Raw genomic sequence first — 13,596 nt, forward strand, 5'->3', positions numbered from 1 at the left:
TTAGTATTATAAATAAAATATTTATCCTTTTTTAAATGCATAAAACTACAATCCAAGTTCAGTAATAAATTAAGGACTAAGAGTAGTCATGACAAAATCCGAATTGCAACTCCATTTTGCTTGATTTTAGCATGGCTACCATAAATCTAAAAAATAAAATACTTATCCATTTTTAAATGCATTTAAATTAAATCCAAGTTAAGTAATAGGTTAAAGTTCTACCAGACAATGTTAAAGGCAACCAAGAAAAAATATTTGTAAATCTGTAAAATGAAGAGAAAAACTCAACAATGGAAGCAAAATAATTGGTTGGCCAAATCCGTAACTACAAATGTGCTTTAAAAATCCTTTTGTAAAAACGGAATGAAAACGTTGTGCTCTCTTTTTGCAATGCCGCTTAATTAAACTCCTTTGCCAGCAGGAATTTTTAATTCCATAAAAACAAATACCAGTGTTCACCAGGAGACAATCGTAAAGGTACAGTGGGCCCTCAGCAAACCACCGAACATCATCAGCAGTCGGTTGTGTTTGCGCAGCGGTGAGTAAAAAATTCTAAAAACATAAACGGAAATTACCACAAAATAGAAACCGCAACCGAAGTCGGAGGCACCACCACCACCAACCAGCCACCCAGAAACCACATTTTTGGTGGCTCCTCCTGCCCCACACATCCACCATATTCCAGGACCCCATTTGGGGCTGCAGTGTTCTCGTCCTTGTTCTCGTCCTGGATGTTGTTGTTATGCCGCAATCTAGCAGGACAATCTTTTGATTAACATTCTTGGCTTTTTTTGGGGGGAAATTAGTTTTTATGTTTATTACCTGAACCATTTAGGGGGCGCTGACAATGCTCTCTCCCAGCAGAGAGCGTTATATTTGGGAACATGATGATGATGATGACAGGATGTGAAAGAAGCCAGAGAAAAGAAACGATCCTAATCAATACTTCTGGTTTTAGGTTTCTGGTTTCTGGCTTTTGGCCAGCGGCAGGCACTTAATTAATGCAAATGGTGGCCATTCGTTGATTTTAATTTAGATTGGCGACTTATTATGTAAATCGAAATACGGAATTGGGAATACGACAGCTCGGAAAGCTCGTCCTTGCGGCTTCGTCCAGACCTGCCATCGTCAATTAAGCAATTAAATTCGGTGTCCTGACCAAATGTTGGCTCGAAATTAATAAATGTCCTGGGCAAGCCCAAAAGGCAAACAGTTCATTGCAACCGAAAGCTGACGTTTTAATTAACTAATCATTCTGCTGAAAATATTTCCTGTCCATTTGGCCCGCTTACTTTTGTCCCCGGCTCGAGGATTTCGCCCGCTCACATAAATTGAATTTTGGTCCTTTCAGGTAATTTCGTTGTTCGGCGTTCGGTGTTCGGCGTTCGGCAGTGAATGTCCTTTCACATCCTTTCAGTATCACCTGCAGTTGGCAGGCAGCAAAGCCTGCTGGGCATTTTGACGGTGTTTTGTGTGCGAACGCAGACCGTAAATCAGTTGGCATTATTTGTCACATGCACAGAGCTTACAAACTGATAACGAATATTAATTTTGCACCTGGCCAAAGGTAAGCAAGAATGCGAAATGAAAACTGCTGCAAGCAAACTTATAATGTCTCCCTGCGCATAATTCATCCGGAACTCCCTCTGTCCGTTGCGATGATGATGATAAATTCGATGCCAAGTCCGGAGACTTAAGTCGGGCAGGTAATTAAATCAAAAGATGTCAACTGCTAATGGAAAACAAATATTTTCCATGGTCCATTGAAAACTCTATGGTTTTTCGCATTGTAAGTGTGGGGGGAAAAGTGTGGAAATTGCTAAGCAAACACCTGAAGTATTTAATATGCCATTTAAGCCCTTTCAAATTGCTAATGATTCGGAGTAAGCATCTATTATTCGAAAATGCACTGTGTTTGCCATCAATTTTTTAGAGGATTAATTTTCCAATTTTATGACAAACCAATTTAGAAATAAAGTCTATTTTTCGTGAAATATTCCAACCGCAAATGAAAGTGTTTTAACAATTTCGCACATTTCCAAATGTTTGCGGTTGGCCAGAAAAATGTTTTTTTTTGTTCCGAAAAGAAATAGTAATTTAAAATATTGTGTATTAATTAAGGTGTGGCAGCCAAGTTAGAGAGCTGCAGTTGGAAATCAAGTTTATTTCCAAGAATGTCTCGGCCGAAACTTGTTTGAAATTTGATGCCCGAGGCATCAGGCCATGCAATTGCCCAGAATAGCAATTAAATTTTCGCCACAAATTGCACAAATTGACATCGAAAATAAATTCCCTGCCAGGAGCAGCAGCAGGAGCAACAAAAGACTGCAACTTGAACATTTTTAACGACTCTGGAGGAAGTCGCTTCCAGCTGCCAGAGCTTCCTTTTCCCCTGCCCTCTTTTTCCATGGGTCCAGTGCATCATTCTGTGACCTCGTTGGAGCTTCCTAAAAACCCCCTTTTCCAACATTTCCACCCCGACTTGCGGAGTGCCAGTAGAAGTTAGTGCTACCTGAAGTTTTAGACCAAGTTGTCGGCAGGCGCTTCTCGTGTTGCCTAAACAGATTAAGCTCCAAACACATGTGCTCTGCAATTTTACGCGTTGCCACCACCGCATTTGCCACCTTGCCCCCTCCTTGGAGATCCTAGATCCTGGTTCCAGGACTCGGGATTCCGGTTCCCAAGAGCCGAGGGGCCCGGCATAACCGCCGCATTAATTCCTAGTGCCAGACACCTTTCTCGTTAGCGGTTTCCCCAACTTATTTAATTTCACAGAGCCTCGACCACGACGCCTCAACTTTGCTTGCCTTGAATTTTGCGTGCGCGGAAAATCCCCGAGTTGGAAAAGCGGATGTTGGTCGGCAAAGTTAAATAGCTTTCCCCTGTGTGTTGTGTATATATACATATATGTTCATTCAAATTCCGAACCCAAATTGTCAACATCTTGTTTTGCCTTATTTAATTATCGAATGCATCAGCAACAGTTGCCACTTTTCATGGGCGACATTTAGCCAAAAAACCTCTCACGTTCATCGCGACCTGCGACCCGCAGGCACCCGCTTTTCACATTTTTCCCAACCATTTTCCGTGTATAATTTATGGTCTGCAACGGATTTGCACGGGGCCTTAGTTGAGGCTAACGAATGCGCATACGTGCGCCCACGTAGCGGAAAAGATAAGGGGACAAACTATACATATACCTTCGTATATATATTCTGGATGGATGATATCGGACCTGGCTGCAGATGCAGATACCTCAAGTGGAGGCCAGGACTAACATGTTAACAAGGGCTTTTTCGGACGGCCCTAAACGTTGGAATTTAAGCTGGGGAAAACTTTACGGTTTTTGTATAACTCTGTGTTATTTGAATGGTAAAATACATGATGGGTGCAAAAATATTAAAGCTTTAATAAAGCGGATCAGAAGAACATTGGTATATAATACCAATTTAAAAATCAAGTTTTTTTTAAGCAACTGAATGTTAAGCAACATTATGTTAAATAGCAATCACTTTATAGGGATTATGCCTTTTAATAATAAAATGTTAATGATTAATAACTAAAAAAAACAAGTTTAACTGGAAGATCTTTTAAGATTATTATGCCAACTATTTTTTTTTATCGATATCAATCACATTTATGGCCCTATGACTTAATAGTACATTTTCTCTTTATCACTTAAATTCTTTTTTTAACCAAGCTAAAAGTCGTGAAAACCGATGATGTTGAAATTACTTTTTTCCAAATAATTACATAGCTTAATGAATTTAATCACATTACTGGAATGTCATTAAAATCGTAAATATTCATTACAGCATTAACATAATTGAATTGCATGGCAAATGCCTCAGGTCCAAAATGCCATCCACATGGTTGTTGATTTTTCAAATTCGATTTAGTGAGTCTTCTGGCATTTGTTGTAATAATTTTATACATTTCATGCAAAGCTGAGCTCGGATAGAGTTCAAATTCCATTGTCGGATCTGAGGGCTTATGGCACTTACTGCTCGGGGCATAATTAAACGCTGTGGAATTTCATTATAAAATTCGCAGACATTTGCCAGATGCCAGAGTCTCTTTTTGGGGGATGAGAAGGAAATCGACTAGAGGTGTACCACTTTACTTAAAGAAAATTGTAGTCCTACGAAAATTAAAAAATGTTAAATATATTTCAGAATAATTAAATTAGCATAATAGTGGCTAGAGAAAATCGATAGATATTAATGCCTATCGATACTTTCACGACAAGCGCCCATCTCTTATTTGAACTCCTTAAGGCCTTTCATTTGGGAGTGAAACAAATTCGCAGGGTTATTTCTTTTCGCCTTTCTCGAATATTTTCCTGAAGTTTATTTTATATTGAAACTTGCTCGTTAAGCGGTAATTTTCCCTGCAAAGTCAGTTCTGGGGGGCAACCCACTCATACACTGGGTTGTGGCCCTTCGACCGAGTTGATTTTTCACAATTTCCGGTCAAGCGAAAGCTGCCCGGCACCAAATGGCGGAAACGTAATTTGGCTCTTGGCCATTATTTTCGGCTCTGACCGCAAAGCCAAAGCGAACTCATCGTCCTTCGTACGGCGGACTCCATGGAGTCCATCGCCTCATCATAATCGAAGCCACGAAATTGAAGGACTGCGGCACAATGCGGTTTCCGCTGCCAGCTGATTGGCTTCCGTTTCCGCTAATTTTCGGAAAAGTTGGCTTCTGCTTTTCCCCATGTGCCTTTGTCTCTGGCCCAGTTGTTATAGTTTCTGGCCAAAGAGGCATTTAAGGATCCCCGAAACAGTTGATTAGGTTCAAAGCTCATTTCGTTGTTACAGTTGAGGGGGATTTTTAGGTGGATAGGCATATATGCTCATATATGAGCATTCGAATTGTGCTCTCTGCCAGTTGGAAATGAAGTCGCCAGCGAAATTACTAGAGGTTTGAAATTACCCCTAAAAGTATTCAGTAAATAAAGAACAACCGTCTTTCTGAATGGGTTTGTTGTTGCCTACTTTTAGACACCTACAATGACATTTAAAAGTGATTTTAAAACCCTAAAGCCGAATATCTGTCATTAAACATTTGTATTTCATTTAAAGGATATAAAGGCTTACGAATATTATTTTCCCAATCAAGATGGCCAAAAAGGATTATGCATATATCAGCTTAAATGTGATTTTTGCATTGAAATCAGCGACTGCAGATCCTAAGAGAAAATCCTGCTGCAAGTAAAGCAATTCCAAATCCTTTCCGCTCCATCTTCATATCTCTCGTTGGATTCTTTTATTGCCCTGCACATTCGCTGTGTCTAAGCACATCAAATATGTATTCGGAATGGAAATTTAAAACCATATTACTGGCAGAGTGGAGAGCGAGGATATATAAATATTTTATGGCGAAAATATTGCAGCTCGGATAGGGACAATGTATGCACAACTGACCCGAGTCCTCGAGTCCTCTCGTCCTGGCAAGGACACACAACTCGACTCGGACTCGGACTCGGACTAAAATCTAAACGCCTTTCGCTGCTCCTCGTCCTTTATCCCATCCCTTTTTTTTTTAAATTGTGTAACAAATTGTTCCCCGGGGACGAATTTGGATTAAGTAAAAAAAGGGTTTATTTACGATGCCATACATAACGGCCATCCGACTGCCTTGGCCCTTTTTTTATTACGTGCCCAATACTCAATTTGGCCATATTTAAATTCATCGTCTATTCCAGCCAGCCGGCGGCCATTTCGCATGCACAGGAAGAAGGCAGCTGCGATGGCAAGTTCCCAGGAGTAGTCGGCAGATCTATTGAGTGGTTATTTGAATTGAACTTTGAGGTTGAATTCGCTTCATTTTTATGTTATTTATTATGCCCAAAGTTTGCCCCAAGGCACACACATACGAGCTGAGTGTTGAAGTAAAATGAAATACAACCCAAAAAAAATTAAAATAAAAACCCTCGAAATGCTTAGGCCAATGTGGGCCGGGTTGTAAATTTTCAGCCATAGGTGGGTAAAACTTGTTTACACAATTTTCTGCCGCTGTCTCTGTTTTTCTTGTCCACCAGGCGCCGCTGGGTCGAAAAATGGAGAAATGGAGGGAGATGAGCAGAAATTTGCAAACAATTTAGTTGCGACGCGACCAGCTGGCATCTTGATAATATTTCGATTTATGCCCCCAAATCCTGTTTACTCCATCGAGATGGTTGAGAAACAGAGGCATGGGCAGAGGGGGATTTTTTCAAGCTGCAAACAAAAGTCGTAGCTCTATTTCAAAAGTCATCAATCATGGGCTTAAAAAATAAAACAGACTTTCCATTTTTATTAATTTTCTTGACACACTTTAAATATTTATATAATTGATGTTTTAAAAAATATTATATTGACTTTTATAGTTACTAAATTAATTAAATTAATGACTTAATGAAAAAATAATACTAAAATAAGATCCAGTGTCTGAAATGAACTTATCAAGGTGTTTAAAAGTATGCAATGAAATAAAAACGAAGGCTTTTAAAGTAGTTTCTTCAAAATTTCGGATGAAAAATATATTGCTGCATACTGCATTTTCAAAAGTGATTTTAAATCTTGTAACTTCTGTGTCATCTAGACTTTAGCTCCCTGAAATCTTTTTATTGAGAGATACATAGAGTCATCCTTGAGGACTATGTTATGCACTAATTTAGATTTTCTTTTCTTCTGGGTGGAACAAAAATTCTTTTTTTTCCTTGTCTCCGCACTGAAAACTTTACGGTTGAACTTTTTTGCGGTGGTCCACCCACCGCCCCCAAAACCAAACCCCAGGCCTGTCACACACGGTAAACTTCAAACTGTAACGAGACGGAACTGATGTCACCTGAGCTGGATGCCAAGGCTTTTGCGCTCAATTTGACAGACAGCAGTGGGTTTGGGATTGGGATTGGGTTTCGGGTGTGGATTTGGGTTTGGGTTTGGTGGCCGGGCTGCGGATGAGCTCGTTACCAAGTTCGAAGCCCAGACATCTGTCCAGGTTGTCCTGGTTGTCCTGGCAGTCCTGATTGTCCTGCCAGACCGGAAACGTTGACAGCCAAACGAATTTGATGGATACGAATGCAATCCACTAACCTACTTGTCCTCCATTGCAATCAGATACAGTTGAGATGTTGTTTTCGTTATTGAGCCGTAAACATAGTACTATTTTATATCGGTAAGCTTGATGAAGAAGTTTTTACAATGCTTTCGAAAAGCAAAAAAAAAAGGTGTATAATTTATTTGGAATCTCAACGTAAACAATCTTCGGGGAAGAACTGAAAAAAATATAATCCGAGCTTTAGCGATAGGAAAGCCCCAGTGTTTCTTTGTTTGCCGCTTTGTATAAAAGCATCTTAGCTCAGTTGTTGCCGATCGATTGCTCTGTAAAGTAGTCATGCAGCTCTCAAGTTTATTTATAATTTTAATCATTAATACATTAGCCTGTATAAATGCTGAAAAAGTGTGTGAAATATCAACGATTTGCGGCAACGCAGCGTCCATTCGATCACAAATGATTGCAGTGCGGTTAGTCTATTTCATTAACAAATAAACTGCTTATTAAATAAATAATATAATATAATTTTAGAGTCGAGCAAGAGCGACAAGGGGAGTTACTAGAAGGCTTAACTGAGAAAGTCGACAGCTGTGTGTCCAAAATTGGAGTGGAAACAAATTTGTACGGAAAAAGTTGCGCCGAACCCTCGGTGCTCACCCAGCACAGTGAAATAAATGTGATCGTGGTGCCCGAGTACAGTAAACACCCATTTGTAGTGGCCTGCGATCAGCTAAGTCAAGGTGGTGGTGTGACCATTTTCCTACGTCGCACAGACGGCAGTGAGGAGTTCTTCCGAGATTGGAACGACTATAAAAACGGTTTCGGGAAGCTAGAAAATGAATTCTTCTTGGGCCTTGATAAGCTGCACGCCGTAACTTCATCGCAGACCCAAGAACTCTTGGTGCTACTCGAAGACAATGAGGGAGAACGGCGATATCAGATGTACGATAACTTCAAAATCGGTTCAGAGCAGCACGGCTTTAATCTGGAATCATTGGGCAATACTTCGGGAAATGCCGGCGATGCTTTGGCCACCCATTTGGGCCAGAAGTTTACCACCAAAGATCGCGACAATGACAAACATGCCACAGCCAATTGTGCCACAACTTACAGCAGTGCTTGGTGGTACACCGCCTGTCATCACAGGTAAATATTTATTGTTAATATTTGTAAAATACTAAACCTATTGTTTAATATGCTTTTACTATTCTTAGCAATTTGGCTGGCAAATATGGCGATAACACCCATGGAAAGGGCATCAACTGGTATCAGTGGAAGGGGCATACCTATTCGTTAAAACGTGCGCAAATGATGATAAGGCCGAAGAGGCAGTGCAATTAAAATAAGTTAGGAAATATATATAGGGTGGCAATTTTTTTTGAAACACCGAAATGTCTAATAAAAAATGTTTGATTAACTTATACTGATACTGATTTATTTCTGTATAGACTGATAACCTGAATATTATAAAACAAATTTCTTGTTAGCTTTATCAAAGTAATTAGACTCAATGCCCCATAAATAACATTATCAAGACTTAAACATTTATTTCAATGCAAGGCAGATGAATGAAACCAAGATAAGAAAATATATTCTATATTATTTTTGCTAAGAATATGTATACTCGATTTACCTATAAACACGTGCTCGCTTTGAATGCAATGTTTACAATAAACCTTTGAAAATTAATTTTTTTGATATTGTTGCAGGTCAAATTTTAAAATCTTCTTCAAAATATATATCTGTTTTATTTTTATAAAAAGTCATGAGGACATACTCCTTTTTATATAAACTTTTTTTTAAGCTATGGATCTGAGCTTTTCGGAATTTCTTTCTCGCTTTCATAGTATTCTTATCCTATAGATTACCCCATTTTTCATTCATTCAAAATCTAGGGGCTGTCCGCGGGGGTTGATGATTAAGTAATTAGCGAAACGCAGGCAAACGAGGCCAATTAGCTGAAGAACGGAAATTAAGCACACATCACATTAGCCAGCGATGCGATCAAGAGTTGTTCGAGGGCTCGAAGGGCTCGAAACGCTCGAAACGTTGGCTGCATTTCTTTTGCCGCTTTTTGTGTGGCAATTAGCACGCCCCGCCGCACTCGCCATCGCATCTGGGGACCTTGGCAGCCGCATTTTCCCGCCGGAGCGGAGGCGAATGGAAAATCCGGACCCCGGCAAGGAGCTGCATAAAGCGCACATTGAAAATTAATTGCGCCCAGCCCAGTGTGTGTATATCCGTGTGGCAGGTACATATCCTACGTGCGTGAGCTGCAAACCGCACGTTCTAGAGGATGGGGATGGAGGGCCCAGGACCAAGAGCAGGGGCAGGGGCAGAACCCCACTGCGGTGGCCGCGTGGTTCGCCTTTTATGAAAAATTAATTTGCCCTTTGTACCGCAATAATATTCCCCTTGATCCCGGCAAATACCCCTCCACTGTGCTGGCAACCGGAGCGTATGATTAATTTTTTGTCCTGCTCTGAACGTGAAAGTGGTGCCTCCAAGATTTTTCGGTCTTTGCCGCGCTTAAGTGGTCCATACTCACATGCCAATTAAACTTGCTCGATTTTTGAGAAAATTATTATTTATATCACATTTATTCGTATATTCTGATGAATGTAAATCGTTTTATAGCCAAAACATTCTCAACATTTGCCTTTATTTATTTTATTTTCATGGAATAAATTGATATTCTAAATTCAAAATTTGATTAAAGTTAAAACATACGATTTTTAAAAATATTATATTATTATAGTAAAAAACAAGGAAGAACGCTATAGTCGAGTACCTCGACTAATAGATACCCGTTACTCAGCTAAAGGGACCAAAGGGAAATGGAGATATGCAAGCAGCAAAGCGAGATTAAAAAGCGCCACCTATCGGCGGTAGACAGATTTAAGCGTTATGGGCGTTAGAGTGGGCGTGGCAAAATTTTTTTTGGGTCAATCGATAGGTATTGACGAGACCAATACAGTTTAGTTAAAATTTTGTATCTAGCATGAAAATTGTGGGCGCCACAGCCTTGGGCGGTTTGTGGGCGTTAGAAAGGGCGTGGCATATTTTCGTAACAAACTTGCGCTGCGCACAAAGCTACGGAATCTAAATCTGTGATCCCAATTCTCTATCCATGATAGTTTCCGAGATATCCACGTTCATACTTACAATTTTTTGAAGTTTGTGGGCGTACAAGTGGGCGTGGCAATTTTTTTTTAATCAATCGATAGGTATTGATGAGATCAATACATTTCATTTAAAATTTTTATTCTAGCATCAAAACTGTAGGAGCCACAGTTTTGGGCGGTTTGTGGGCGTTAGAGTGGGCGTGGCACTCTACTGAAACAAACTTGCGCTGCGTAAGAAGCTCAGGAATCTGCACGCCAAATCTCAATAGCCTAGCTCTCATAGTTTCCGAGATCTCAGCGTTCATCCGGACAGACAGACGGACAGACGGACAGACGGACAGACGGACATGGCTAGATCGACTCGGCTAGTGATCCTGATCAAGAATATATATACTTTATGGGGTCGGAAACGCTTCCTTCTGCCTGTTACATACTTTCCGACGAATCTAGTATACCCTTTTACTCTACGAGTAACGGGTATAAAAAGGTTAATAACTATTATTATTACTATTATTATGGTTTTATTTAATAGGCTTATGGTTACTATTTAATGGTACAACTACCATAAACTGTTAAGTCGAGTGTATTTTGTTGTTAGGAGAGTAACTATTTCATTGGTCAAATTGACAATTTGATGGGTTGGGACCACTTGATTATTGGTCAATTTTACCTAAAAGTTTGTAGTGTGTACTGATAAACGTAGAGTAATTGTAGACTTTATTTGAGTTCCCAAATTCAGAGATACTGCTAAAATGTATATATTTCAGAAGTAAAGAATCATGTGCTGGGTGCCAAACTTATTTTATATCACATGCCATTTTAAAGGGGAATGGGAATTCTGCACTCGAACGTGTAATTCCATAAAACTTCTTGCTCTGTTTAGTTCTTGGCACAAGTGCAGCAGCTTGGGCAACACTTTTGCCAGCCAGATAGAAATAGAAATAGAAACGACTATTTTGCACCACAGCAAACAATGCATATTTCGCAGCACCACAACAACAGTCCCGATGACAACGACGGAACTAGTTCCCCAGTAAGTTCTTGCAAAACTTTTCACAATGTCGAGCGGTTTCTTTTCTTTTTTTTTTTAGAATTTTCCCATCTTTTTTTTAGGGCTTTCCCACATTAGAGCTGGGAAACCGCAGAAAATTATGCAACACAATATGAAATGCATTTGAAAGACAAGTGAATCTTGTCAAGTGGCAGGGCAGAGCGCCAGGGAGCTCCGGCGAGCACTTGAGTCGGTGCTTTAATCAAAAGTCAAATATTTCATGCCAGCCGCCGGACAGGCTCTGGCTTTGGCTCTGGCTATGGCTATGGCTCTGGCTCCGGCTCTGGAAAATCCCCCAGTCCACATGGCACACCCACATCCACATCCACATCCTCGCCCACAACCCATTCCCCGGCTGGCTGAGCGGAGCATCTGCTGTCGGGATGCAAATGCAGCCGCTGCTAACCCGCACAATAGACACCGCCGTCAACGCCTCGTCTTCCCTACACGCCAGAAACTTCCTCGCCTACACAGTTTTACTGCCACCACTTGGATAAAAAATACACCCGAAAAAAAAATGAGGAATTTCCTTCAGAAATATCAAAACATTTTTACAAATAAACGCAAACTTTTTCCGGATTTAGCTTTTGAGTGTTTTTCTCAATTTTGATGTGCACTACTACAAATACTTTCATTGTCGGTTTTAAAAAATGTGTATATAAGCAATTATTTTTAAATTTGTAATACTTTACTTTCGAAATAAAACAGAGTTACAAATAGAATTTTTTTTAAATATTTGTACCAATATTTAATTTCTTCAAAATATTTCATTGGAATAATAAACTGAAATCTTATTCAAAACAATTGCTGATGAGATTAAGGTGACTTACAGAAATATAACTCATTTTTCGCGAAAAATAGAGATTAGGTTTTTGAAAAAATTCAGTTTCTTGACGTTTTTATGTCGTAATTTACTCAAAACGAAGCACACAGCTTAAAGACCCACTGTTTAGAGCATCTAAAAACATAGGCTAACAATCCCCACCCTTTTTCCGAAAATTTACTTTTTGACCAATTTGAAAATTTTTTGTACATCACCTTTTTTTGAAAAAATTGGTCAAAAATTAAAGTTTCCAGGTTTGAGCGCCAATCGATTGGGAATTTAATTACGAGCTCAACGAGGTATGGCATTCCTTATTCCAACCTTATTTCTCAGAACTATTGCCAAAATACCTATTTTTAGGGTCAAAAAATACGGAGTAGGGTTTTTACCAAAAATCACGAACTTCTTTGCAGTTTCTTAATCGTAACTTTGTCAAAACGAGGCAGATAGCTAAAAGAGTAGCTAACAACCTAGGCTAACGATCCCCATCACTCTTGGAAAACTCATCTTTTGACCAATTTTTTCATTTTTACATCATGAGATTTTGCGAAAAATGACAAAAAATGTATGTTTCCAGGTTTTAATGCTAATCAATTGGCAATTAAATTACGAGCTCAACGAGGTATGGCATTCCTTACTCTGAGCTTATTTCGCACAATGTCGGCCAAAATACTTCTTCCTTTTTTGCCAATACGAATTAAGATTTAGTACAACAATTTTTCTATACATTTTTCAGTTGTAATTTAGTCAGCTTGTATAATAATAAAAAGAATTTTTCAAAAAACCTTAAAAATGTCTAAAAAATAAGAAATTGGAACTAATAATTTGTAATTATTATTATTAGGCTCTTAAAGCCTAGATGTCTAAAGAATGCTGTTAAGATCCAGTTGACTTACAAAGGAAACAATGCAAATAAACTTCGTCAAAGGCAAACAGTCTTGAAAGTTTTTAAATGTACCACTTGTTTTGTTAAATAAATAGGAAATTTTATTTTTTTAATACATATAGTGTAGCACATGTGCAATGAACAATGTACACATATGAATTAAATTCCTTAATTATTTTTTTAAACATGGGTTACAAATCCAAGCCACTTCTTTTCTCCGACTGCAGCTGTTCTAGGATCACAGTGTAACTCAGGGCTTGGGGGAAGCTCCCGAATGCCTGCGCACTTGCAGCCACTTCGGATGACTCCGGCTTGGCTCATGACTCCGGCTCCAGGACCTCGTCCGCCTCCTCGTCCTCGGCCTCGTCCTCGCCCACATCCCGTAACTCGGCGACCTTCTCCTCCCCCGGAGCTGGCTGCTTTCATGGAAATTACATTTTTGCATTGCCGTCGTCGTTGTCGCTGCTGCTACTCAAGTAAATGCAAATATTTCTCATTTCTCTTACGAAAATTGTCAAATGTATTCAAAAATGTGCGCCGCATGCGAAATCTTTCTGAATATGTATGCGTCCGTCTCTGTCCCTGTTCTTTATTTGGATTCCGATGCAAATCAGAGATGCAGGGATTTTAGCTCTTAAAATTACATGGCCAAATCATATAAAATTGGC

At 39.5% G+C, this 13,596-nt stretch overlaps 1 protein-coding gene across 1 annotated transcript; it reads left to right on the plus strand.

Annotated features, from left to right (window-relative positions):
- The first annotated feature begins 7,350 nt into the window (after nt 1–7,350).
- On the plus strand, nt 7,351–8,466 carry LOC119546867 (ryncolin-2-like). The gene is made up of 3 exons (XM_037853471.1): nt 7,351–7,513; nt 7,575–8,189; nt 8,258–8,466. Exons 1-3 carry the CDS (start codon nt 7,383–7,385, stop codon nt 8,382–8,384), a joined length of 873 nt encoding a protein of 290 aa, XP_037709399.1. The 5' UTR covers nt 7,351–7,382; the 3' UTR covers nt 8,385–8,466.
- The last annotated feature ends 5,130 nt before the right edge of the window (nt 8,467–13,596 follow it).

This window comes from Drosophila subpulchrella, chromosome 2L (genome assembly GCF_014743375.2).
Source record: "Drosophila subpulchrella strain 33 F10 #4 breed RU33 chromosome 2L, RU_Dsub_v1.1 Primary Assembly, whole genome shotgun sequence".
Taxonomy (NCBI): Eukaryota; Metazoa; Arthropoda; class Insecta; order Diptera; family Drosophilidae; genus Drosophila; species Drosophila subpulchrella.

Bases quoted from the DNA above. Each gene is read 5' to 3' on its own strand.
- LOC119546867 (XM_037853471.1), top strand. From the start codon at position 7,383: ATGCAGCTCTCAAGTTTATTTATAATTTTAATCATTAATACATTAGCC. The intron at 7,514-7,574 runs GTTAGTCTATTT...ATATAATTTTAG, and splicing joins TCACAAATGATTGCAGTGCG to AGTCGAGCAAGAGCGACAAG. The intron at 8,190-8,257 runs GTAAATATTTAT...TACTATTCTTAG, and splicing joins TACACCGCCTGTCATCACAG to CAATTTGGCTGGCAAATATG.